The 27,416-nt window shown below is 49.6% G+C and overlaps 3 protein-coding genes across 3 annotated transcripts in view; 1 reads left to right on the top strand and 2 right to left on the bottom strand.

The window, feature by feature from the left end:
* Nucleotides 1-7,843, bottom strand: part of CATSPERG (cation channel sperm associated auxiliary subunit gamma) — a 53,778-nt gene extending 45,935 nt beyond the window's left edge. Inside the window, exons 1-7 of the mRNA XM_032227654.1 lie at nucleotides 7,631-7,843; nucleotides 6,866-6,919; nucleotides 6,026-6,170; nucleotides 5,173-5,302; nucleotides 4,398-4,467; nucleotides 1,784-1,939; nucleotides 884-1,055 (exon numbers count right to left, since the gene is read on the bottom strand). Coding sequence (XP_032083545.1) covers nucleotides 884-1,055; nucleotides 1,784-1,939; nucleotides 4,398-4,467; nucleotides 5,173-5,302; nucleotides 6,026-6,170; nucleotides 6,866-6,919; nucleotides 7,631-7,843 — 940 coding nt within the window. The remainder of the gene's footprint in view (nucleotides 1-883; nucleotides 1,056-1,783; nucleotides 1,940-4,397; nucleotides 4,468-5,172; nucleotides 5,303-6,025; nucleotides 6,171-6,865; nucleotides 6,920-7,630) is intronic.
* Nucleotides 7,844-10,864: 3,021 nt separating this feature from the next.
* On the top strand, nucleotides 10,865-20,338 carry PSMD8 (proteasome 26S subunit, non-ATPase 8). The gene is made up of 7 exons (XM_032228637.1): nucleotides 10,865-11,083; nucleotides 13,387-13,459; nucleotides 13,998-14,100; nucleotides 14,931-15,096; nucleotides 16,947-17,047; nucleotides 18,993-19,101; nucleotides 19,995-20,338. The coding sequence occupies exons 1-7, from the start codon at nucleotides 10,916-10,918 to the stop codon at nucleotides 20,130-20,132; spliced, it is 858 nt and encodes a 285-aa protein (XP_032084528.1). The 5' UTR covers nucleotides 10,865-10,915; the 3' UTR covers nucleotides 20,133-20,338.
* A 1,237-nt stretch (nucleotides 20,339-21,575) lies between these two features.
* GGN (gametogenetin) lies at nucleotides 21,576-26,220 on the bottom strand. The gene is made up of 3 exons (XM_032227396.1): nucleotides 26,121-26,220; nucleotides 22,911-23,110; nucleotides 21,576-21,808 (listed from the first exon to the last, which is right to left on the bottom strand). Exons 1-3 carry the CDS (start codon nucleotides 26,205-26,207, stop codon nucleotides 21,676-21,678), a joined length of 420 nt encoding a protein of 139 aa, XP_032083287.1. The 5' UTR covers nucleotides 26,208-26,220; the 3' UTR covers nucleotides 21,576-21,675.
* Between the last annotated feature and the right edge of the window lie 1,196 nt (nucleotides 26,221-27,416).

Raw genomic sequence — 27,416 nt, 5'->3', positions numbered from 1 at the left:
ACTTCCGGCTACCTTCGAAAAGAGACGGAGAGGAGGATCGGCGGTCAGGGGGATGGACTCAAGGGCAGTGGCCGATGGGTGAGTGCACCATTGAAAGAATTGCCCCAAAGGTGCAGAACGGCCATGGTGGCACACGGGTTAGAATGCAGTATTGCAGGCTCACTTTGCCGACTGCCAGGAGTTCGATCCTGACCGGCACAAGATCAATTCAGCCTTCTATCCTTCCGAGGTGGGTCAAATGAGGACCCAGATTGTTGAGGGGCAATAGGCTGACTCTGTAAACTGATTAGAGAGGGCTGGAAAGCCCTGTGAAGCGGTATGTAAGTCTAAAGGCTATTGCCCTTCCTTCCTCCCTCCCTTCCATTCTCCCTCCCTCCCTTCCGTGGTGCAGGGTGGTTAAAATACACTATTGCAAGCTAACTTTGCCCACTGCCACAAGTTCAATCCTGACCGAATCAAGATTGACTCAGCCTTCCGTCCTTCCGAGGTGGGTCAAATGAGGATCCAGATTGTTGGGGGCAAGAGGCCAATTCTGTAAACTGCTTACAGAGGTCTGGAAAGCCATGTGAAATGCACCATCACGGCTATTGACAACACACACACACACACACACAGACACGTGGGATTCCAGAGGACTTACTCTAATGAATCACATTTCCACGTGTAATTATAGATCATTCAATCTCTGGGATCTTAATAATTCACGGAGTAATGCAGGGACGCGAGGAATCCAGTGGGTTGAGTTGACTCTGGCATAAAGCTTTGATTTTTTCTACGGATTATAGACCTTCCTGGTGAAGCCATGCTCCTGGGAGCATCGCGGTGGGATAGGGGTGGAGGCACAGGAGCATTTTTGTGGGGTTTTCCTTTTAGGCACACATACCAGATCCTTTGGTTTCTAGGTGCAAAAGTGAATAATGCCCTGTAAAGTAATAGACCAGTTGGTTTTGCCGGATGAAGAGCGTGCTTTCGGTAGCGATGGTGTCTACAATGGAGGAGGAGAATTTTGCCTGCGGGCAGGAAAGGGAGCCAATCCAGCAGCTGTCAATGGCGACCTGGAGCAGAGGAGACAAAAGCCAAAGCTGTCTCAGCTGAGGGGAGACAGCCCTCCCCAAGGGCAGCAGCCTTTATACACAGGGTAGTCCTCGACTTACAAAGGAGGCCGAAATCTCTGTGGCTAAGCGAGATGTTGGTTAAGTGAGCTTTGCCCCCATTTTATGACCTTTCTTTGCCACAGTTGTTAAGTGGATCAGAGTAGACATTAAGGTGGTTGCATGGTTGTTCAGGACATCTGGCTTCCCCATGGATTTTGCTGCTCAAGAAGTCGCAAAAGGTGATCGTGTGACCCCCTGGGACACTGCAACTGTCATAAATGTGAGTCAGTTGCCAGTTGCCTGAATTTTGATTTACGTGATGTTGCCATGGATGCAAGTGTGAAAAATGGCTATAAGTGACTTTTTTCAGCAATAGCAATAGAACTTACATACTGCTTCACAGGGCTTTAACAGCCCTCTCTAAGCGGTTTTACAGAGTCAGCATTTTTGCCCCAACAATCTGGGTCCTCATTTGACCCACCTGGGAAGGATGGAAGGCTGAGTCAACCTTGAGCCAGTTCAAACTGTTCAACTGCAGGCAGGCAGAATTTAGCCTGCAATACTGCATTCTAACCACCGCCCCACCATGGCTCTTAGTAATGTTGTAACTCAGAATGGTCTCTGGATGAACTGTTGTAAGTCGAGGACTACCCATAGTTATTTTTTTTCACCCCATTTACCCCGTTTACCTCTATGGGGTGAAACGTATCAAAGTTCGTATTTGAGATGAGGACGATCTTCTTGTCGGGGATCCCTCCCAGGATAAGCACAGGCGCATGCCGGTGAGTGAACCACAGGGGGCGTGATGGGTCCTTCAACCCAAAGATACCCTTCAAGCCCTTCAACTGTACTCAACCAGACAGGGAGATAAAAGAAACGGTCAGCACTTGTGCATCAACACAAAAGGTTTGATTCCACAATGTTTCCAAAGATGCTTAGGGACTGTGTGGCTGAAAGATATAAAAAACGATCGCTGGACTACGGTATGTCTAGCTGGATTCACAATGGAAAGAGACGCTGGAGTGACCTCTGTCCAGGGGAACCAAGAGGAATTTGCCTTATTGAATGCAAGTAGGTTTTGCTATGGTCTGTTGGCTGCCAGCGCCCCCAGCAACCGAATCAGAGGAGGAGGTGGCATGGGAGTCAGGGCAGCATCAAGGCAACCTGAAAGCTCTGAGGGGGAAGAGGGAATGGAGCTGGCAGAGAGAGAGAGAGTAAGAGGCGGAGTCTGGCTGTTTGACAGTCCTCAGATGGAGAGTCAACAGCCCCCAGGCCTGGAGGTGGCTGATGAGGAAGAGGAGGAACAGCTGGGCCCAGTGCCTGATGCATGGATGCGTAGAAGGCAGAGGAGAGGAGAGCAGTGGAAATCTATAGCCGGTCCTTGGGATGGAAGAGCCACAGCTGCTACTGAATCCCCACCCTAGTTCTGGAGGTAAAAGGCAGGGGACAGAAATAAATAAATGTGGCAGACAACGATTCATCTTCTGGCCAGACGGACTTGTTAGCCTGTGGTGAGAGAGAAACGTTTTTGCCGGAGCTGCCGGCACCCCAAATTAAAGGAATCTTTGAGTTCACTTCAGAAGGTTGGTTGTGTTTGGGGAGCTGGGTCAGAGCAGGCTTATTAAGACCATGGACCGATCCCCAAGCATCGTATGTCTACATTTGCAAATTACCTTGTCTCCAACCCAGCTCCCTGTATGCCTATACCGGGTGGAACCCAGTTCAGGAGTGGGGACAAGATAATTTGCTGTGGGCTGGGGGTTTGCAAATGTAGACATACGTTTGCGTACCCGTAGTGTGATGGCATGACCATGCCCCCGTACCAGTATGGTCCCCTGGCCTGCACCCGTTTGCAAGGCACTTCTCAAAGAGAAGGAAGTGAGCGTGGGCCTTCTTTAGAGGACAAGAACAGAGTTGAAGCCCTTTCTGAAGCAGCTGGAAAAGGTGCACGTAGGTCGGAGGGGGGGGGGAAGGAATTCAAACTTCATCCTCCTGGTGAGATGCCGGGCTTTAGGCAAAGGCTGGAGTGAAGGGCTCTGGCTCGCTCATTCTCTCTCCCTCCCTAGTGTAGTTTGATGCAGGCAGAAGCTCATTTTGCAAACTTGCAGTCAGTGAAGCTGGGCACCGGTGAGGGCTGACTTTTTGCATAGCTTTATCTAGCTGTGTGGATAAAGCTATGCAAAAAGCCAGCCCAGCTTCACTGACTGCAGGCTTGAAAAAGACGATGTGGCTCCACCTGCAATCAAACTAGACTGGGGAGGGGGAGCATGAGCGAGCACTGAGGAGACCACAGGAGGAGGGAAGCCAGGAAAGGAGCATGCTGTAGCACACACACTTTCCCTCAGCCCCATTTTTTTGGAGGGCTCTGGTCGGCTCCCCTCCAGCTTCTCTGTCTCTCCTGTCACCCCAGTCTGCCAGCAAGAGGTGAATGTGTTGGCTTTATTGCATCCCAGGCATTTCCCACCTGAACACCATCCTGCATTTGCAATGGGGGACGTGTTTGGGGAAGGTAGCGGGGGAATGGGGGGTGCATAGGAGCTGCTTTCAAGCCATTGGGAGAGATCCAATCCTGTGTTTGTGTGTGAGAGAGGGGGGGGGGAAGGAGGGAGAAAGAAAAAGAAAAAAGAAAGAAAGAAGGAAAGTTAACTTTTAGCCGGGAGATTCAACAAAGGAGAAAAACAAATGCTGTCGCTTTAAATCAGAACTGAGCATGCCTGACTATGGAATTCTGGGAGCTGAAGTCCACAAGTGTTAATGCTGAAGTCCACAAGTGTTAATGCTGCAAACTTTAAATTGAAGCTTTAAATTAAAAAGTTGTTCGGAAGGCTTTGGATGATTCCCTGCTTGTGAATGGAGCCAAACTTTCTATAGGCTCATTATCTCTAGCAGGAATGAGTCTTAGGCAGGTTTCATTGTTAGCAGAAAGAAAGAAAAACAGCACAGCAATTTGACCACCTCGGAAGTCATCTAGTCCACCCCCTGCTGGAGCAGGAAACCTTACATTGTCTGGATTATTTTTGGTGCCTCTAACAGAGAGGAAAATTGCCAGAAAGGAGGAGGAGTTTACTAGGACAAGGCTGCCATGTAGAGGAAGGCAGAGATAGTCCTTTATTTATGACTACAATTGAGTCCAAAATGTTGGTTGCAAAGCAAGAGCATTGTTAAGTGAGCTTCACCACATTTTACCTAATCCATGGTGAGTGACATCAAGTTGGCCATACCCACCCAGTCACATGACCACCAGGCCACGCCCACAAAATAGGTGACGCCCACAGAATAGATCGTAAAATTTTTGAAACCCACCTCTTCTCCAATCCTGAATATTTCTGATTTCTCGGATTGTGCCATAAATCCATTTACGTTAATGATCAGCCTAGGAAGAAAGGGAAAGAGGAAGCTCGTGCATATGAATATTTCATTTACTACGTTTGTGAGTGACTTGTCTGCCAAAGTAAATTATACTGTGATATGATACTTGGGTCCAAGAGAGCCGCAACAAAGGGAAAAGCAAAAAGGAAGAAATGAGGGAAGAGCAATTTAGAATAAAATTATGTGACGGCAACAGCAGGAAAAGGAGGAATCGAAAGGTTTGGTTCTAACAAAGTGGTTTGAGAGGCAGTTTGGTCTAGTGGTTCAGGGTAGTAGGCTAGAAAGTGGGAGACCATGACTTTTCTCTAGTCCTGCTTTAGCTATGAAAGTTGGCTTGACTTTGGGCTTATCACTAGGAGAGGTAGTTCCAGTCCCGCCTTAGGCATGAAAGCTAGGTGATTTGGGGGCAATCAACAGAAGACTGTGAGTCTTAATCCTGTTTTGGGTTTAAAAGCCAGCTGGGTGACCTTGGGCCAGTCACTTTCTCTCAGTCCAACTCCCCTCACTGGGTGGTTGTTGTCATTGTGGGTAAGATAGGAAGAGGAAGGTACTGTATGTTGGATAGCTTCGCCGCCTTGAGTTATTCGTAAAAGAATAATAAATGCAGGAAAAAAATAAATGAATGAAAGGTATCTAACATTAATTTCCTGGTTGTCAGCGTTTAGCCAGAGGGAAGGCTAGAAAGACCATTATCCACAGCTATTCTTACCTCCTGTTGAGTACAGGGAGCCCAAAGCCATTAGTCCTCACTAAAACGCGGTTCACAACACTGCCGTTCATGAAGGGCAACGGCGCGAACCAAAACATCTTGCAAACTTCCTCGCTGTCACAAGTTGAATCTGGAGAGACAAAGAGCAGCACATCACAAGGCCTGAGCTGCTTGCCGAAAGACGATAGAAATCTCTCCCATGTTACCCGACAGAGGCATGATTTTTACACTGTTTTCATAGCAATAGCAATAGCAATAGACTTATATACCGCTTCATAGGCCTTTCAGGCCTCTCTAAGCGGTTTACAGAGAGTCAGCATATTGCCCCCAACAATCTGGGTCCTCATTTTACCCACCTCGGAAGGATGGAAGGCTGAGTCAACCCTGAGCCGGTGAGATTTGAACCGCTGACCTGCTGATCTAGCAGTAGCCTGCAGTGCTGCATTTAACCACTGCGCCACCTTGGCTCTTACATAGGGATGTAAAGAGGTGGTTCCTTGACTTACGACAGTTCGAAGTTACAACGGCACCAGAAAAATATTAAGTTATGACCGTCTTTTGCAGTTAGGACCTTTGCAGCATCCCCAGGGTCAAAATTCAGATGGTAAAATTCAGCCGGTTCTGACAGGTTCTGGAGAACCGGTAGCAGAAATTTTGAGTGGTTCGGAGAACTGGCAATCCCCACCTCTGCCTGGCCCCAGAGTAGGATGGGAATGAGAATTTTGCAATATCCTTCCCCCTGGAGTGGGGAGGGAATGGAGATGTTGCAATATCCTTCCCCTGCTATGCCCACCAAGCCATGCCCACAGAACCAGTAGTAAAAAAATGACTTTCACCACTGCCACAAACCCACCGTTCAACCGGAATGGGGCAGCCAACATTTCGATCTGTAGTTGTTCTACTTTCTGGCGCATAGGGTTGACAGGCCGTTCAAAATAGACCCTCAGAATGGGATTCAGTCCGCTGTAGTAGCCCACCCGAGTAGCTAAGTCGCCACTCTGCAAGGAGAAGGACAGAGAGCCTCTCATCAAGTGATCCTTTTTATGATGATGATGATAAGGCTTTTTATTTATTCTTGTAAGCATTGCCCTTGTGATGAGATAGGTGGCAAACGCATTGAACGAACAATAATAGGAGTAATTCTAAGCTAATGAACTTGGGAGGATTGGGTGGTCCTGGCTCCCTACGGCAACTGCAGGTCCACTCCAGATGTCATCCAGCCTAGCCCTTCCCCCCCCCCACCAAAGTGTGTCACTTTATTTGCTAAATAACTAAAGCAAATAACAGTTAACCGGTGGAACAGCTTGCCTTCAGAAGTTGTGGGTGCTTCATCACTGGAGGATTTTAGGAAGAGACCGCAGTCACACATTTCAACCTGCATAGGACTCCTGCTTGAGCAGTGGGTTGGTCCAGAACAGGAGTCTCCAACCTTGGCAACTTTAAGCCTGGCAGACTTCAACTCCCAGAATTCCCCAGCCAGCTCTTCCCTAGCAAACTTTAAGCCTGGCGGACTTCAACAGTTGAAGTCTGCCAGGCTTAAAGTTGCTAAGATTGGAGACCCCTGGTCTAGAAGACCTCCAAGGTCCCTTCCAGCTCTATTCTGATTGACAAAAGCAGGACCCTTCCCAACCTAATTCCACTCCTTCTTTCGATCAAGGAACCCTTACCAATTACGCATGCGTTTCATCCTTACCTGATAGGTGCAAACTAGAGATATTTTCAGGAAGTATGGAAATCCATAGTAACGCTTTTTTAAAAGAAAGAAAGAAAGAAAGAAAGTTATTTTCAGGACATCACACACAATGCTTTTTTCCCATAAGGCTAGTGAGAGCTGTTATCTTCTACATCTCCAGTGAGTAATTCACCAAACTTTGATGCTTACTGCACTGGCTAAATTCAAAGCTGGATTGGGGAGGGGAGGGAGGGAGGGAGAGAGAGAGAGACAGAGACAGAGAGAGAGGGGGGGAAGGAGAGGGAGAGGGAGCGAGGGAGGGAGAGAGACAGACAGAGAGATAATAGATAATAGGAGATAGTAACTCGGCTTGCCACGCTCCCCAACTGGTTCTCTCAGCAGCAGCATAGGCAATTGTTTAGTACTGCACATGAGCTAGGCTCAGCATGTCCCTGAGCGAACTGGCAGTACCAGCAGCTGGGACCCACCCGATAGGTAGGTAGGTAGGTAGGTGGGTGGGTGGGTGGGTGGATGGATGAGAGAGAGAGATGGATGGGAGAGATAAAATCAGACGCAAGTCCCCTTCCACCGCCTTGCTTAGCAATGGCTATTCTGATCCCAACTGCAGTTATAAATTGAGGTCTACCCATATATGGGGGGGTGGGGGGGATCCATTTGTCTGTCTTGAGACTTCCATGCTTTACTCAGGAGCCTTGGAGGATCTAGAAACCAAATGCGCCTTCTGCTCTCCTGTCTTTCATAGCCTCCGAGGTAAGAGGTACTCACTGCATCTTTGTCATTGGGATCTATTGGTGAATCTTTGAGATCCATGAAGAAATCGGCCACACTGGGAATCTCTTCCTGGTCAATGTAGTTGCTTAAGACTCCATCCGGATCCTGAGTTTTACTGAGATCCACAGACCACTTGCATTGTCTCTGCGAGAGGCAAAGCTTCAATTGGAGGAGACAAAGCAGGTGGGGCAGAAAAGATTTCCACATCATGGGTGCTTCCCTACAAAAGATGAGATGGGGAGGGAGGGGAGGGGAGAAGAAGAGAGAGGAGAGGGGAAAAGAGGAGAGAAGGGGAGAAGGGAGGGGGTAGGGGAAGAGAGAAGGGGAGGAGAAGGGAAGGGGAAGGGAGGAGAGGGGGAGGGGAAGGGAGGAGAGGGGAAGGGATGAGAGGAGAGGAGGAGGAGAGAGAGGAGGGGAGGACAAGGGAGAGGAGGGGAGAAGAAGGGAGGGGAGAGGGGAGGACAAGATATTTGTTGTCATTTTTTACTGCATAAAATGCGGTTGCACGCATTAAAAATGAAATTGCTGCCTGCTCTGAAAAGCATATACATACATAACACACACATACCCATGCTACATACATAAGCATGTACCTACACCTATACATACATATGCATCACACACACACACACACACACACACACACACACAAACCCCTGTCCATCTTGAATGTGTAGAGGGAAGAGGAAACTTGAGAGTCCACAAAGTTGAAGCTGTAGGGAAGAAAACGGACTGACTCGGGATGTTCTGCTTCAGGTCCCACAAAGCCCCCTCCCTTCCCTCCCCCACCAGAGAACAAGGCAAGCAGGCTGTGCAGAGGACAGGGAGCGTCCCAGGCAATCCTGCGGACGGATCCTGCTCAAGCGTCGCTTCTGTACTCTGAAAGCAAAGAGAAAGCGAGCCAACCCTCCCTTCCAACTTTCCTTTAAGAATCCCTGTTCAAAAGGTTACAATCAACAGGGAATTAGATTATCGACATTATGGCCACCATGCTCCACGTTTGATCACACTGAGCATGACTTCAAGAAGGATGCTGAGGGGATCAAGGGGAGAGCCAGTTTGGTTTAGTGATTTAGGCAGCAGGTCAGAAAGCTGGAGATGGCGAGTTCAAGTCCTGCCTTAGTCAAGAAAGCCACCTGGGTGACTTTGGGCCTGTCCTCACTCTCAGCACAATTCACCTCCTGGGCTTCTGTTACTATGAAGAAATTGGAAGTATTAGGTATGTTCATCATCTTGAGCTAGTTGTAAAAATAATACATGTGTAATAATACAAAAATAATGATATGTGTATGCCCGTATGTATGTATGTATGTGTAATGATATTACATAACTGCAACTTTCAGTATTATGTATATATGTACATATGCCCTTCCTGCTGCGTATGTGGAGTTTGCAGCAAAGAGAAAATATCTGCTGTGAACCCCACGTAGGTGTCAGGAAGGGCAACCGGCCAATAAATGCCAGATGACTCCATTCAGTCATTTCAACTCCAGCCGGTTCAAAGGGATTACAGGGTCATAAAAAGGAAGAAATAATGTCTGTATATGGATATGGATACGGATATATACCGTACTTACACGTTTAAACCTTCCATGAGCCCTAATTCTTAAATAACACTGAAAATATAACCAATGGGAATTTTCTCGGTTTTCTTTTCGATTAGTCTGGAGGTTCTTGGCAGCCGTTGCCGTAATAGGTTTTTAAAAACAGCCATTTGTCCATAATGGTAGTCTCCTGCTTGAGCAGGGGGCTGGACTAGAAGACCTCCCAGGTCCCGTCCTACTCTGTTATTCGGTCTAGTCTCAACCCTTCCTACTCTGTCTTTCTTTTTACAATCCCAGAGCAAGGAGATAACATTGTTGTTCTGAATCAGCCTCCTATGGGACTTCTGAATTAAATTGGGGAGGGACAACTTTTATCATCACTTTGAAGTCTAATTTGTGTATTTCGATTCACACTTCCAGCCTCTGAAATACCATCTGTGAAATGAACACTTCAGGTTCAATGCAGCATTTACAAATTTTTTTTTCCCCGTTTTGTTTTGCCTACAAACTGCTTGGAGAAAGGTGATACTGAAGACATACAGGTAGTGAAAAAAACCGACCTTTCACCATTTGACACACTTACAACCACAGCAACATGATCAAAATTCAGGGGCTTGGCAACTGGCTCGTATTTATGACGGTTGCAGTGTTCCGGGCTCACGTGATCCCCTTTTGCGACCTTCCGACAAGCAAAATGAACGGGGAATCCACAACCACGGTCACTAGCTTAGAAGCTGCAGGGATTCACTTAGCAGCGGATGGCATCTGATGCTTGAATGAAAGCATTGGGGTTCATACTTATGACCATTGCTGCGTGATCCCCTTTTGTGACCTTCTGGCAAGCAGAGTCAAGGGGGAAGCTAGATTCACTTAACCACCGGGTTACTGGCTTATCAACTGAGGTGGTTCCTTTAACAACCACGGCAAGAAAGGTGCAAAACTGGACAAAATTCACTTATGCACCTTGTGTATCCAATCACACTTGGCCAATAAAGAATTGAATTGAATTCTATTCTTCTATTCTGAATTCTATTCTATTCTTCTATTTTATTCTATTCTATTCTCTATTTTCTCTATTGTATTCTATTTTCTATTCTAAAGAAACACCTGAGTTTTAACAACAGACACTTGGAGCTCAATTGTGGTCGTAACTCGAGGACTACCCGTACTTAATACGGCAATAATGGACCTTCCACATTCGGGCTGCAGAACCACTAGAGGGCGGAAAAGGGGAAATTGTCTCTGCTGCCACCCAGCGGTCGGCCACGCCGGTGTAGCTCAGAGAGAGTGAAGAGCTGGCGCGGTGACGTCACCAGTGCCCAGTGACGTCACCAACCGTCACCGTCCTCGCCCGCTGAAATAAAGAGACCTGGCTAATTCGACGCCCAAAATCACCTCCGCTGCCACGCTTTGTGCTTCAGGGAAAGAGGGGCCTGGCCCGTTTTCCCCGACTTCCCCTCAACCACCGGACCGAAACTTCGTTTAATCCGCCCACCCCTCAAAACTCTCTCCTCTCAACCGGCGCCGACAGCCCGAGCGATTCCAATAACGCTCCGCGCATGCGCCTAACTTCTCCCGCCGCCGCCCCCGCCGAAGACTTTCCTCCAGCCAATCGGGGCGAAGCGCGAGCCGGCTGCCTAGGGAGACGCTCGATTGACGGCAGGCGGCCGTAAAGCGCGGTGTCGAGCGGACCCCGCCTTTTTTTTTTCGCGACAATCCCGCCGGGTGCAGATTCATGGCTTCGGCGGTGGCTATGATGGCGGCGGCCGGCGGCCCGGTGCTGAACGGGGCGGACGCGGCGGGGCTGAAGGAAGCGGCGGGCATGTACGAGCAACTGCGGGCCGAGTGGAACCGCAAGAACCTCAGCTTGAGCAAATGCGGCGACTTGCTGGGACGCTTGAAGGTGAAGGGAGGGGGAATGGGGGGCGGAGGGGGGAGATTAGAAACCGCCGTGGGGAAACTTGGAAAGGGGGGAGATTAGAAACCGCCGTGGGGAAACTTGGACAGGGGGGAGACTAGAAACCGCCGTGGGGAAACTTGGAAAGGGGGGAGACTAGAAACCGCCGTGGGGAAAACTCGCGAGGGGGGGGGACACTAGAAACTGATCTTCGCTGGTCAGAAGGTCGCAAGAGGGGATCACGTGACCCCGGGACGCTACGACCGTCATAGCTACGAGTCGAGTTTCCCAGCGTCTCGATGACCATAGGGGACACTGCAAGGGGCCGTAAAGCCCCTTTTTTGCAGTGCTCCTGTGACTTCAAACGGTCACTAAACGAAGTGTTGTAAGCCGAGGACTACCTGCATTGTGTTCCGTGGATACCCATTCAGATGTACGGGAGGGAGAGAAGCTGGGGCAAGAACTCTGGTTGGGAGGAACGTGGTTAATGTTGCTATTGTTTAAACCAGTGTTTCTCAACCTTGGTCACTTGAAGATGTCTGGACTTCAACTCCCAGAATTCCCCAGCCAGCAAATGCTGGCTGGGGAATTCTGGGAGTTGAAGTCCAGACATCTTCAAGTGGCCAAGGTTGAGAAACACTGGTTTAAACCAGGGACGTCCAAACTTGGGAACGATTTGTTGGACTTCAACTCCCAGAATTGAAGTCCAACAAGTCTTTAAAGTTCTCAAGTTTGGACGCCTCTGGTTTAAACCTTTCCCGGGGTTGCTTTGGCATCTAAGTTTAATAAATGAAATAAGGCCAGAAAGATTTTAGATTTTTTTAGATTTAAAGTTTATTTATATGCCGCCCTTTTCCCTGGGGGGGGACTCAGGGCGGCTTACAACTTAAAAAGGGGGGGGGGAGAGACAAACTTTTAACATATAAGACAAATACATAATTAAAACACAACATTCATACTATTCGGGCGGGTTGTAGTCTTAACCCCAGGCCTGACGGGATAGCCAGATTTTGAGGGCTGTGCGGAAGGTCTGGAGGGTGGTGAGGGTACGAATCTCCACGGGGAGATCGTTCCACAGGGTCGGAGCTGCCACCGAGAAGGCCCTCCTCCGCGTGGTTGCCAGTCGGCATTGACCAGCAGATGGAACTCGGAGGAGGCCTAATTTATGGGATCTAATTGGTCGCGTGGAGGTAATTGGCAGTAGGCGGTCTCTCAAGTACCCAGATCCACTACCATGAAGGGCTTTATGGGTGGCAAGTAGCACCTTGAAGCGCACCCGGAGATCGACAGGTAGCCAGTGCAGCTCGCGGAGGATAGGTGTTACGTGGGTGAAGCGAGGTGCACCCACAATCGCTCGCGCGGCCGCATTCTGGACTAGCTGAAGTCGCCGAATACTCTTCAAGGGCAGCCCCATGTAGAGCACATTGCAGTATTCCAGCCTAGAGGTCACAAGGGCACGAGTGACTGTTGTGAGAAAGGGGTCCAAAATCCCTGGAGATGAAGCTGCATGTAAAATATAGTAATAGACAGACAAACAAAACATAAATGCCATTTCATGATGGGGAGGGAGGAGGTGACTGAATCAGCTGGGTGTTTTTTCCTGTATTAATTCCTCTGTTGAGTCACATGTTCCAAACAGAATAGGCTGCTCCCTCCAGCCCAATGCTTATCTCCGGTTGCTAAAAGCAGAGTTACAGACCCAGCTTTTCCATCGTTTGTGCCAACAAGGGTGGATTGGAGGCTCGGTTTCTGACAGCTGCCGGTGGTTCTGCTTCCTTTCCATTGGTTTGTTTGTTTGTACAGGCAGGCCTCGACTTACAGAACTTCGTTTAATGGCCACTCAAAGTTAGGACGGCACTGAAAAGAGTGACTTATATGACCCTTCTTCATAGACCTCTGTTAGCAGCCTCATAATCAGGTGGTCAAAATTCACTTGCTTAGCAACTGGTTCGTACTTATGACCGTCGCTGTGTCCCGAGGTCACGTGATCGACCTTTTGTTGTGGCTTTCATTGGACAAAGTGAGTGGGCGAGCCAGATTCACATCACGTGGCTTTGTAGACTTCAAATCCCAGAATTCCTGAGCCAGCGTGCAGGGCTGTCTTAGGAATTCATCATGGCTGGCTCAGGAATCCTGGGAGTTGAAGTCCACAAGTCCTTAAAGGGCCCACAGTTCCTCACCTTTGCTGCAGGGGCATTGATGTATGGCATTGATGCTGTTAGATTAGAATGTAATACACTTTGGTGAGCTTGATTGTCCCCACCGTGGCTTGTCTGTCATTTCTCCTCTCCTTTCTTCTTGCCTTTCAGTTGGCTCTGCTTGAACTGAACTTCCTGCCCACCACCGGCACAAAATTGACTAAACAGCAGCTTATTTTGGCAAGTGAGTATTTTTCAAGCAGGCGCATAGCTAGCTGGGATACCTTCTAATTTTGAAATTAGCGGGCATCCACCTGTTCGGGCATCCACTGACCTGCTACCTGCCAGGTCCCTGCCGCATCACCAGCCATCCCATTAAAAGTGGCTGGGGCTGTCGGTGATTCAACAGCGGATCAGAGGAGGAGCCGCTGCGGGACAGACGATAGTTGCTCTTTAAAAATTACGATTTAAAATTAAACCGAGTTGATTTAAATCAAGCATTTTTACTAAGTGTTTTAAATCATGATTTAAATCAACTTGGTTTAAATCAGGAGTCCCCAAACTTGGCAACTTGAAGACTTGTGGACTTCAACTCCCAGAATTCTCCAGCCGGCTGGAGAATTCTGGGTGTTGAAGTCCACAAGTCTTCAAGTTGCCCAGTTTGAAGACCTCTGGTTTAAATCAAATCCACCCTGGTGTTGGGCCTGTGCTTTTCTGCTGTCCTTGGTGGTTGTGTCTTCTTTTTTGTTCATGCCCTGCGCCTTCTTATCTTCCCTCTCCAGGAGACATTTTAGAAATCGGAGCCCAGTGGAGCATCCTGAAGAAAGACATTCCGTCTTTTGAAAGATATATGGCCCAGCTCAAATGCTACTACTTTGACTACAAGTAAATATGTTGACCTTTGGGGAGTTTTGAGGGGATGTGTTCGCTCGCGCTACCCCGGAAGCCGTGGGACGCTGTGGAAACTGTCAAAAAAATAACCTGTCTGGGGTAGAGGGTGAAGCTGCTGGTGCTCGGAACCGGGCTATCGTACGTTCTAGCCTTGCCTTAGGCTTGAAAGCCGGTTGAGCGACTTTGGGCCACTCCCTGTCTCTCAGCCCATCTCCCCAGGGGTTTGCTGTGAAAAAGAAAACCACATTAGGTCCACCGCTTTGAGTTGTACAGAATAAAAGCAGCGTAGAAATCTTAAGATTTCTTAGATTACAGAGGGACGCGGTGGCTCAGTGGATAAGACGCTGAGCTTGTCAGTCAAAAAGGTCGGCAGTTCCGCAGTTCAAATCCCTAGCGCTGCGTAACGGGGTGAGTTCCCGTGACTCGTCCCAGCTTCTGCCAACCTAGCAGTTCGAAAGCACGTAAAAAATGCAAGTAGAAAAATAGGAACCACCTTTGGTGGGAAGGTAACAGCGTTCCATGCGCCTTTGGCATTGAGTCATGCCAGCCACATGACCACAGAGACGTCTTCGGACAGCGCTGGCTCTTCGGCTTTGAAACGGAGATGAGCATCGCCCCCTAGATTCGGGAACGACTAGCACATATGTTCGAGGGGAACCGTTACCTTATCATATCATAACTCTGTGTGATGCTTCTTAGAGATTCATCAGGGTTAAACAAAGCATGACAATGCCTTATTTATTTTAGGCTTTCTGCCCACAGGCCCTTCGCCCTCCCCACTCCCCTGTTGACCTGTTCCCCATCTCTCCTTACTCCTCCCTCAGAGACGAATTGCCCGAATCGGCCTACAAGCACCAGCTGCTGGGTTTGAATCTCCTCTTCCTGCTTTCCCAAAACCGTGTTGCCGAGTTTCACACCGAGCTGGAACGCCTGCCAGCCAAGGACATTCAGACCAACGTCTACATCAAGCACCCCGTTTCTCTCGAGCAGGTAAACTGCTCCCTTCCACCCTGTTTTTTTTTTTTTAAACTGTGGGTTATTTACAATCCGCAATTGTGGTTTGTCGCACCGTCAGCCAGATGTTTAGACTGGATTTGGCATTTTTCTATCCACTGATTGAATCTTCCCCAAGGACCTGGGATAGGTAAATGTGGATGCTTGATGCGGTCAGAAGTTTGAGTTTCTGTAACATACATCTCACCATATTTTTTTATGGGAGAGATACTCTTTGTCTGATTCCTCTGGCCCTGTTGCTTTCCCAAAAGAGCCCTAAACCAGGGGTGAAATGCTAGCGGTATGGGCCGGTTTGCCCGAACCAGTAGTAAAAATGCAACTGGTTCGCCCAAACCGGTAGTTTAAAAAGGCTAAAAAAAGTATGTATGTATATATGTATATACGTATGTTGTATTTGTGCTGATAAATAAATAAAGGGAGACTAGTATAGATCTATTTCAAGCTATTTAGCTCTCATCAGCTAGCCATACCTTTACTGGGATTCGAACCTAGGCTGTATTACATATTAGGCAGATGTGTTAACCACTAAGCCACAAGGTTCTCTTCCTTTATCAGCTGAGCCAGGGAAATAGGTATGTATTTAGTGTCACAACCCCTGGTTTGCCCAAATAGTATATAATGTATACTAGTCTCCCTTTATTTATTTATCAGCACAAATACAACACAAATGTAACAAAGGCAACAGTAAAAATATTGGGTTTCTCTCTGGATGGTCTCTTGTGACGAGCCGATAGACAGAGAAAGGAAGCAGTGAACTTCCTCCCATATTTGGGCATACCAGGGGTTGTGACACCAAATACATACATACATACATACATACATACATACATATCAATCAGCACAAATTGCAATACAAATGTAACAAAAAGGTAACATTAAAAATAATGGCTTTCTGTCTGGATGGTCTCTCGAGATGAGCCGATAAAGAAAGGAAGCAGTATGCTCCCTCCCATATTTGGGCATGCCAGGGGTTGTGACACTATATAGATATAGATATAAGTTCAGACGATCAGCTGTGCAACAATCAGCGATCATCGGAACTCTTTGTTTAGCTACCAGCTCGGGAGACGCTTTAAAAAAGGTTTTTTTATTATTATTTTTAATTGAGAATTTTGGGGGAAAAAAACTTTTACAAATATTTACTTCCCTGGAGGTTTTTAAGGAGATGTTGGACAGCCATTTGTCTGAAGTGGTGTAGGGTTTCCTGCCTAAGCAGGGGGTTGGACTAGAAGACCTCCAAGGTCCCTTCCAACTCTATTATTCTGTATCAGTATGCCTGGGGAGCGCAATCACGTGGCTGAGTTGATTCCTTTGCTCCTGCCACAGGGGGAATGTGTTCGTATGGGTTTTTATTACATAGTGGATTTTTTAACAGTTGTAAGTTGCACGGAGTCCCTTAGGAGCGACTTGGTTTAATCAATAAAATAGCAACAGAAATCTCCAAAGAGGGCAGATGAAAAGCCCAGCCCCCAAACATATCCAGGACGTGCTCCTCTCCGCCAGAATGGGACAAATCGTCACGGGACAATTCACCATGGGACAACTGGCGGCGGGACAATTTCACAATTCAGTGGAAGTATTTAAAATATTTTTTTTTTAAAAACGATTTCGATCGTTGTCAATTTCACACCTTTCCTTGAACGATTCTCTCCCACCGTTTCTTCCAATATTTGTGTAACTCTTGTCCCGCGGCAAATTGGCCTAGACCTCCCCCCTCCCCCCCTCTGCCCCCCCGCGTCTTCACTCCGCTTGCGGGACGCATCTGAAGGATGCTCGCTTTGCCGTCGTTTTTGTGACAGGTTGCGTAACCTATCCTTTCTCTCCAGTACCTGATGGAAGGGAGTTACAACAAAGTCTTCCTGGCCAAAGGCAACATCCCGGCCGAGAGTTACGCCTTTTTCATTGACATCCTGCTGGACACTGTCAGGTGTGTTTTGCTCCCCTCAGTTTGGGGACATGGGGTTTGTGTGTGTGTGTGAGAGAGAGAGACAGAGAGACAGAGACACAGAGAGAGAGTGACAGAGAGAAAGAGACAGAGACAGAGAGAAACAGAGAGAGAGAGACAGACAGAGAGAGAGAGACACAGAGACACAGAAAAACACAGAGAGAGAGACAGACACAGACAGAGAAACACACAGACAGAGAAACACAGAGACAGAGAGAAACACAGACAGACAGAGAGACAGACAGAGACAGACAGAGAGAGAGAGACAGAGAAACAGAGAGAGAGAGATAGACAGAGAGAGACAGAGACAGAGAGAAACACAGACAGACAGACAGACAGAGAGACAGAGAAACACACAGAGAGAGAGATAGACAGAGAGAGAGACAGAGAGACACAGAAACACAGAGAGAGAGACAGACAGGACAGAGACAGAGAAACCCAGAGAGAGACAGACAGAGAGAGAGAGACAGAGAAACACAGAGAGAGATAGACAGAGAGAGATAGAGAGACAGAGACACAGAAACACACACACACACACAGAGACAGAGAGAAACAGAGAGAGACAGAGAGAGACAGAGAAACACAGAGAGAGAGAGATAGACAGAGATAGAGAGACACAGAAACACACAGAGAGACAGAGAGAAACACACAGAGAGATAGACAGAGAGAGATAGAGAGACAGAGACACAGAAACACACACACACACACAGAGACAGACAGAGACAGAGAGAAACACAGAGAGAGAGAGACAGAGAGACAGAAACACAGAGAGAGAGATAGACAGAGAGAGATAGAGAGACACAGAAACACACAGAGAGACAGAGAGAGACAGAGAGAAACACACAGAGAGACAGAGAGAAACACACAGAGAGATAGACAGAGAGAGATAGAGAGACAGAGACACAGAAACACACACACACACACAGAGAGACAGACAGAGACAGAGAGAAACACAGAGAGAGAGAGACAGAGAGAGACAGAAACACAGAGAGAGAGAGATAGACAGAGAGAGATAGAGAGACGCAGAAACACACAGAGAGACAGAGACAGAGAGAAACAGAGAGAGACAGAGAGAAACACAGAGAGAGACAGACAGAGAGAGAGACAGAGAGAAACACAGAGAGACAGACAGAGACAGACAGAGACAGACAGAGACAGAGAGAGACAGACAGAGAGACAGACAGAGAGAAACACAGAGAGAGAGAGACAGACCGAGAGTGACAGAGAGAGAGACAGGGAGATTGATTGATTCAAGGCTGCATTGCGCCTTCTCCAAGACAAGAGGGAGCACTCTTACTACAGGTAATCCTTGAATCTATAAAGATTCTCAGTCATCCAGGTCAGAGTTGTCCCTAAGGTGCTTTTTCAAGAGGCAATTGGATTTTCCGGGAGGAGGGGGGGGTTTCCTGGCGTGCCCAGGTGTGCCAGTCACCTGGTCTTCCAATTTCTGCCACGCATGTGTGCGTGATTTCCAGCTGGCCGGCACGCACACACCAGGCCGCTGCTCTTCCGGTTTCCTGCACTCCCACATGTGCGTACACCACCTGGGCAGCGCACCTCTGCCCACCGGAGCCCGGAAGAGCAATGGGTAACAGCTGGTGTGCCTGGAGAAAGGGCTCTGTGTGCCACTTCCAGCCTGCGTGCCGTAGGTTGGCCATCACGGGGCTGTTGGTGTCTGTGTCAGGTGTGCAAGGCAAGGCTAAGCAGGATGGGGTTTGATTGTGGCTGGGCAAGGTTTTATCCTGGTTTTAAACTCAAACCACCTTTGAGAAATGTGGCTGCAAAGGACTCTGGCTGAGACCTTCCCCCTCAGCCTCCGCCCAGCATCTCTTCCCCCTTGGGCCTTGGAGGTCTGGAGAGGCCCCAGGGCTTTTCTTTCCCTAATCTGGGTTCCCCTCCACCCCCTCCTCTCCCACCCCCTCCGCAGGGACGAAATTGCCAGCTGCATCGAGAAGGCCTATGAGAAGATCCTGCTCAATGAGGCCACCCGCATGCTCTTCTTCACCCCCAAAAAGATGTCCGACTACGCCAAGAAGGTGAGGGGGGGGAGGGGGAGGCTGGGCCAGTCGGCTGGACTCCGGCCCAACTGTTCCCATGTTCTTCTGGAGCTGACAGTGTGGCCACGGGGATTCTTCAGCTGCTTTGGCTTCTTCTGTGGCGAACTTCCTCCCCTACCCTCTTCCTTCCTTCTTTCCTCCCTTCCTCTGCCTATCTGTCTCCCTCCTGCCTTCCAACCCCTTCCTTCCTCCCTCCCTCCCTCCCTCCCTTCCTCTTAAGGCCAGCTCAACATCAAAAAGAGTGCATAGACAATCTTGCATTTTTTTTTAAAAAAAAGTTCTTTTTCTCCCTTCCTTCCTTTTTTCCTTCCTCCTTCCTTCCTATCAACCCTTTTCTTTCTCCTGTCTGCCAATCCTTTCTCTTTCCTTCCTTCTTTCCTTTTCCCTCTCTCCTGCTTCCCTTGTCTTGCCTTCCCCCTCCCTCTCTCCCGACTCCCTCCCTCCCTCTCTCTGCCTTTCTCCCTTCTGCCCTTTCTTTCTCCTTCCTTCCTTCTTCCTTCCTTTTCCTCTCTCCTGCTTCCCTTGCCTTGCCTTCCCCCTCCCTCTCTCCTGACTCTTTCTTCCTCCCTCCCCCTCTCTGCCTTTCTTCCTTCTGCCCTTTCTTTCTCCTTCCTTCCTTCCTTCCTTCCTTCCTTCTTTCCTTCCTTTTCCTCTCTCCTGCTTCCCTTGCCTTGTCTTCCCCCTCCCTTCCTTGACCCTTCCTTCCTTCCTTCCCTCCCTCCCTCTTCGTCCCTCCCTCCCTTCCATCCTCCCAACCCTTTCCTCCCTTCCTCATGGGCAATGAATTTCCCCGAGAGCTTAACTGCAGTTGCCGCAGAGTTGGGCTCATCCACAGACCCCCTCGGCTCACCCAGCTTCCCTTCCCTTTCCAGCGCGGCTGGCTCCTGGGTTCCAACAACCATTACTGCTTCACGGGGCAGCAGCAGAAGCCGGAAGACGCCACCATCCCCTCCACAGAGCTGGCCAAGCAAGTCATCGAGTACGCCCGGCAGTTGGAAATGATCGTCTGAACGCGCCCCTCGCTGCAGGCTGGGACTGTGGGCTGTGGCTTTTTCCTCCATATTTTTCTTTGTGTATGACTGTGCACGCCGGTTCAGATCGACCCAGCTGCCTTTTGTCTTAAAACGGGGAAGATGGGAGCCATTGGGGGGGGGGGGGGGTTGGGATGAGGTGAGTGTCTCTGTTTGAGTAAAGCCAATAAGTCTGGTGGTCCACATGTCATTCGAAGTCATTTTGTTCCCTGGCCCCAGGTGGAGAGAGGTCCTCTGAGCATGGACAGAGAAGCTGATTGGCCTTGGGCTTTTTTTTTTTTTTTGACTGCCAAATCAAGGGCGGGACTTCCTGTTTTACCTCCAAAGGGCCCATTTATTATTTGGTCATGAATATATGCAGGATCCCCTGGTTTGGACCAGAAACGGATTCCCTCTGCTGTCTGATCCGAACCGAATTAAATAGTTCTCCCAAGAATTGTAATTATTATTCTTATTTTCTAAATTAGATCATGCTTGCCAGTTTTTTTCCTACAAGCATGATTCTCTTACAGCCAATTCACCCTTTTTATTATGCCACAGTTCGCTTCCCTAGAGTTTGTAAACTAAGCCACACTGGGCCTGGAGTCGACTTACCAGGGGTCTCTAAATTTGGCAATTTTTTAAAAAAACTTGTGGCCTTCCAACTCCCAGAATTCCCCAGCCAGCATGGCTAGCTGAGGAATTCTGGGAATCAAAGTCCACAAGTGTTAAAGTTACCATGTTGGAGACCCCTGGTTTATATTAAAATAAGCCCAGATCAGACAAGCTACTTTCCGTTAGGTTGCAGGAGCCCACACCACAAACCAAAATGACAATTGGAAGGCGGCAAACTAGCACATGATCATCACACCTGAGACTAAAGGGAACTGCAACCCTGCCATCTCCAACCTAGGCTGCCAAACTGCCTGGAATTAAAATCTCAACACTGTCCAGGTCGCATGACTTCTGGCAAGGCTGTCTGGGAGCTGTAGTCCCAGCAGAGAGTAGTATGGACACGCGTCTCCTATCCACACCTGCCCCTTTGTATCCCTAGTTCAGTGTTTCTCAACCTTGGCAACTTTAAGGGGACCGACGGACTTCAACTCCCAGAATTCTCCAGCCAGCATGCTAATGAACATGCTGGCTGGGGAATTCTGGGACCTGAAGACCAGACACAGTGGTGAGGAATGGTTCCTTGTGGCTGGGGAATTCTGGGACCTGAAGACCAGACACGGTGAGGAATGGTTCCTTGTAGCTGGGGAATTCTGGGACCTGAAGACCAGACACAGTGGTGAGGAATGGTTCCTTGTAGCTGGGGAATTCTGGGACCTGAACACCAGACACAGTGGTGAGGAATGGTTCCTTGTGGCTGGGGAATTCTGGGACCTGAAGACCAGACACAGTGCTGAGAAAGATTTCATGCGGGCTGGGGAATTCTGGGAATCGAAGTCCACAAGCCTTAAAAGTGGCAAAGTTGGATGCACGAGCAAACTCTCCTGGTGTTGTAGAAGGTTTATTGAGCAGGAAGCTTGCAGCTAATGGTTCAGTCCTCGTTGGCCACGTGTTGCTGTTTGTAAGAATCCAGGCAGAACTTGGTGCCGGCTACCAAGGAGACGGCCAGCATGGCTGTGGCGACCCAGGGAGGTTCCGTCAGGTGGTTAGCAGACGGGTTGAGCCTGGATGGGGGAAGAGGGAACATCGAAGGGTGAAGAACGGCAAGCCGACTTGGTTCGCAGCAGCTCTGCCCTCTTAGCCGCACAACTTCCAACAGGGGAGGCTCTTAACTCACCCTACCAAGATTGGCAAATGAGTCTGAACATCTGGCAGGGCTGGCATAGTCCTCCACTTACAGCCATTCGTTTAGTGACCAAAGTTACAACAGGACTTTCAAAACTAGCTTGTCCTAGCACAGACAACCATCTCAGGCCATGTGATCAAATTTTGGGCCATATATTTACAACGGTTCACGTGATCATCATTGGCGACCTCATCATTCTCGGCTTCCGACAAAGCCAATGGGGCGATCCAATGTAGCTTCACCACCACGTGATTCGCTTGACAAAAGTGATTCCCCTAATGCCCATGGCGTAAAGGTCATAAAACCGGGCGTGACTCGCTTAACGATCGCCTTGTTTAGCAACGGAAATTTGGGTCCCGATTGTGGCCCTACGTCGCAGATCCCCTGCACAGGCCCGCCTGTCTCAAGTCGAGGAATGCCGTATCTTTGCACGCACATATCACACAATTTATATTAGAGCCGAGGGGGCGCAGTGGTTAGGAGGCAGTATTGCAATCTTAACTCTGCCCATTGCCTGGAGTTCGATCCTGACCCGCTCAAGACTCAGCCTTCCATCCCTCTGAGGTCGGTAAACTGAGGAACCAAATTGCTGGGGGCAGTAGGCTGACATTGTAAAGCACTATGGAGGTAGTCCTCAACTTACAACCACAACTGAGGCCACAATTTGTGTTGCTAAGTGAGACAGTTGTTAAGTGAATCACTGCGGTGGCTTAGTAATCGATTAAGTGGACCCGCCTTCCCCATTGACTGTCAGAAGGTCGCTAAAGGGGATCACATGAGCCCATCCTGGGTCATAAGTATGAAACAGAGGACAAGCATCTGGATTTGGGGGGTGCTGCAAAGATCTTAACTGAAAAACGCCCCTTTTTTTCAGTGCCGTCGTAACTTTGAACGGTTGCCGAGCGAGCTGTTGTAAGTCGAGGACTACCTGGATAGAGAGGTTTTCCACTTGGCATCTGGCCACCCCAGTCCCTGCTCACCAAGCCAGAACATTTTTGGGTAGCTTCCTCTGGTCCTGATGTTTGCAGTAGCATCTCCTGGGGCACGAATCGGCGACCTGAAACGCCGGCCAGTGGTGGGCCCGAGATCGGTCGGCCTCCGGATCTCGTTCGGCACTGGGCTGGGGGTAAGAGGCATCTTGCTCGAGGCTGGTGGGCTTGTCCAGAGGAAGAGAGCGGTCCTAGACACATAATGAGTGACAGGTGAGCTGGTTTCTATCCTGTCCCAAGCGGCTAACGAGATACCATCAGTATCAAGTCTGTCGTCTTATTTAAGAAAGTATTCAAACAATTAACAATTTCTTTTTTAGTTTGGAGTTTGAAGTTTCATTTTATTTATATGCCGCCCTATTCCCTATAGGGACTCAGGGCGGCGAACAACTCATACGAGAAAGGGAACATACAAATAGAAGACAGGCATTTAAAATAACCAACAACCACACCTGTTGAGAGGGGAAGGGAGCTCATCAACCCCAGGCCTGCCAACACAGGCAGGTTTTAACGACTTTTCGGAAGGCAAGGAGAGAGGTGAGGGTCCAAATTTCCGCGGGGAGTTCGTTCCAAAGGGCCGGAGCTGCAACAGAGAAGGCCCTCCCCCGGGTCGTAGCCAGATGGCATTGGCTGGTGGATGGAACCCGGAGGAGGCCGACCCTGTGTGATCTAATAGGTCTGTGGGAGGTAATTGGCAGCAGGCGGTCTCTCAAGTACCCAGGTCCAATACCATGAAGGACTTTATAAGTAATAACTATCACCTTGAACCGAATCCGGAGATCGATTGGAAGCCAGTGCAGCTCGTGGAGGATAGGTGTAACGTGGGTGTATCGAGGTATACCCACAATCGCTCGCGCAGCTGCATTCTGGACAAGTTGAAGTCTCCGAATGCTATTCAAGGGCTGCCCCATGTAGAGCGCATTGCAGTAGTCCAGTCTTGAGGTCACAAGGGCGTGAGTTTCTTTTTAAAAAAAGAAAGAAACCCGATTGGGTTCCACCTGCTGCATTGTCATGCTTTGTTTAACCCCGATGAATCGCTAAGAAGCATCACACAGAGTTATAAGTTATGATAAGGTAAAGGTTCCCTTTGCACATACGTGTTAGTCCAGTGTTTCTCAACCTTGTCAACTTGAAGATGTCTGGACTTCAACTCCCAGAATTCCCCAGCCAGCGAATGCCGCCTTTCTTTCTCCTTTCTTTCGCTGGCTGGGGAATTCTGGGAGTTGAAGTCCAGACATCTTCAAGTTGACAAGGTTGAGAAACACTGTGCTAGTCATTCCCGACTCTCCTCTCCGGTTTCCAAGCCGAAGAGCCAGCGCTGTTCGGAGATGTCTCCGTGGTCGTGTGGCCGGCATGACTAAACACCGAAGGGATTTACCTTCCCACCAAAATTGGTGCTTCCTATTTTTCTACTTGCATTTTTTTTACGTGCTTTCGAACTGCTAGGTTGGCAGAAGCTGGGACAAGTTAACGGGAGCTCACTCCGTTAGGCGGTGCTAGGGATTCAAACCGCCAAACTGCCGACCTTCCTGATCGACATGCTCAGCGTCTTAGCCACTCAGCCACCCCATCCCTTAAGTTATGATGTAGCCTACCAATTTTAATTAAAAACTGCCCCGTTGTTTGTTTGTTTTTTAAAGGCCACCTTTCAAGGCCCGTTAATGGTGCCCTGGCCACAACCTTCTGAATCTCTTCAGTTGAGGACAACCTGGGAGGTCCAGGCTGTAGACCCCTCAATGAGAAGAATATCTTCAGGCCAGTACCTCCTGGCTCGGTTGCTCCGCCGGGCATGAAGAAGGTCCCGCTGTCGTGGGGGACAGGCCAGAAGGAGAAGGAGCAGACCAGACCTCCGGACAGCGCCCCTGTCCAGGATCCAGAGGTGGGTTCCCACCAGTTCGCACCTATTCGGTAGAACCGGTTCGTCAAATCTCCCGAACCGGTTAGAAGAGGTTCCACCAGTGGACCCGGAAAGCAGGCCACACCTACAGAAGAGGTTCCAAAATGTTTTGAAACCCACCACTGGTCCTTGGATATGATTATTCTACACTATCAAGCTCCTATTTATAAAACTCGGTGCCTCTGTGAAAGGTAAGGATGACTACTGCGCTTGTGGTGCAATCAGAACATTGCATGTGTTGAAGTTGTTTTAACGCAAACCAAAGATGCCTTGTAAAAAACAAGTTGACGTCATATTCTTATGCGTGCCAGTGCTGTGTGTGAGGTAATTTAAGGTGGTTCTGACGAGTGTCGTCAGCATCTTCATATCCGGTCACATGGGCGGCAAGCCACTCCCATCCGGTCACATGGGTGGCAAGCCACTCCCACAAAGGAGGCCACACCCACAGAGTAGGTTCGAACAATTTTTGAAACCCACCACTGCCAGGATCGGTTAGGTGAGAAGGGCGGGGGAGATATTCAATAAATAAATCTCCCTTTTAAATGTTCAAGGAACGAGGTTGAACATTTGGGAACCAACCCTCTTGGGAGGGGTTAACAAACGATGCCTCTGGCTCCCTCCTCCCCACCCCTCTATACAGGACGTCCTAGGAGGGGCTACCCTGAACGCTGCGAAGGAAGCGTCCTGCCCTGTCCCTCACCCGGGGACCAAGGAAGTCCCAAATATTTTCAGCCTAGAAAAGAGTCAGGATCAGGAGTGGTAATAATCACTTACCTTCCCTACCGGTTCACGAATGTGAGTGCGCGCTTTAGCAATAGCAATAGCAGTTAGACTTATATACCGCTTCATAGGGCTTTCAGCCCTCTCTAAGCGGTTTACAGAGTCAGCATATTGCCCCAACAACAATCCGGGTCCTCATTTTACCCACCTCGGAAGGATGGAAGGCTGAGTCAACCCTGAGCCGGTGAGATTTGAACCGCCGAACTGCCGAATTAGCAGTCAGCTAAAGTAGCCTGCAGTACTGCACTCTAACCACTGCGCCACCTCGGCTCTCTTTAACCTTCCGCGCATGCCTTTGCCTACATGGAGGGCCTTAAATGGGATGTGGTAGGCCCTGGGCGGGTGGGCTGAGCCACCCGCGAATTCCGCTGCCGTTTCGGGCAAACTGGTCCAAAGATGGCCAGGATCGTGTCTAAAACTTTCTTGATAGAAAGAGAAGTAGATTGGGGGGGGGGGGGATTGGATAGAGGGAGGTGGAGGGAGGGAGGGAGGGAGGCAGGCCTGGCCAAATCAACCGGACTCACCAAAGCTTCCCCGAAATAAAACGGCCTCGCGACCTTTTCGAACGGCGGGAAAGGAGGGACGCCGTCTAACCGCAGCTGGGAGTTCATCCCGAAAGTGCGGGGCCACTGCTTTGCTCCTTTCCCCTTCAACAGTTTCCCTTTCTGCTGGCCTGAAGGTTTGAGCTTCTCCTTCGATTTGGGGACGGCCAGGCTTTGCTTACGGACCTTGGGCCTGGTTTGAGTTGCAGCTGGCACCTTGGGGTCCACCGTGGGCTCCAACAAAGCGCAGGCCGGGGCCCAGAGGTAGATGGAAGAAACCTCCAGGGTCTCCTGGGAAGCAGGCTGACCTGGGCTTACAAACTGCACCGGGGGCGGATCGTCCGCCAGTGGCGTGATGGCGTGCTGGGCAGCGCAGGACGAGAGGCCCTTAACGGGGGACCTTTCCTTGGCCCCCTCTTCCAGATCTTGGGACCTCCTGCAGGATCTCTGAGGACTCCCGTTGATTTCCGGCCCCATGGCTTGTTCCAACAAGAGGGTAGTCACTGGTTGGGAGGCACCGCCGACTTCTGCCCCTTTGCCCCCAGGGCTGGGCAAATCGATGCAGTTGGCCGCAGCTTCCTCTCCGGCCCCTGGCGCCTCGTCCAGTAACATCTCACTCTCGTCGTGCACTAACCAATCGCATTTCGTGTCGCTGCTGAGGAAGGCGACCACTTGGGACACGGCAGTGCCAAATTTGGGCAGCTTTCTACCCTGGCTTTTACGGCGCTGGGGGTACGGAGTTGGGGGACGGGGCCTCTGCCATTCGGCCCGCTTGGGGTTGTTGGTGGACAGTTCCTCAAAGAAGGTGACCACCTGTTGGGTGGGAGTGGCTGGGCCGGATTCCTTGGGGGCCACTTTTTTGATGTGCTCCAAGAACAGCTGGCGGAGGGGAGAGAACTCGTCCGAATTGTTCCTCTCCGGCCCCTTGAAGCATGGCAGCTTCTTGCCCGCGGGGCTGAGGTGCTGCAAAGCTTTCGGCAGGACGGGCGCAGGGCTGGCGGGTGGCTTCTTCTGCGGGCACTGCTTCAAGACGTCGGCGTAGGAGATGCCGGAGGAAATGACACTGGGCTTCTGTTTGACGATGCTGGGCGGCCACTGTCCCGGTTGGATGGTCACTCTGTAGAAGAGGTTCACCCCTTTGTCCAGAAATTCCTGATATATGGATTCATAATTGACTGCTTCCGGTCCTGCAGCTTCCGCGTTCGCCTCCGCCTTGGCGTGGCTTCCCGGAGGGCCCTGAAGCTTCTCTGGCGGGGTGTTGGAGGGGTTTTCCCAATC

The sequence above is a fragment of the Thamnophis elegans genome, chromosome 12, assembly GCF_009769535.1.
Source record: "Thamnophis elegans isolate rThaEle1 chromosome 12, rThaEle1.pri, whole genome shotgun sequence".
Lineage (NCBI taxonomy): Eukaryota > Metazoa > Chordata > Lepidosauria > Squamata > Colubridae > Thamnophis > Thamnophis elegans.
The sequence above is the reverse complement of the archived record's forward strand: the minus strand, read 5'-3'. Positions and strand labels throughout refer to the sequence as shown.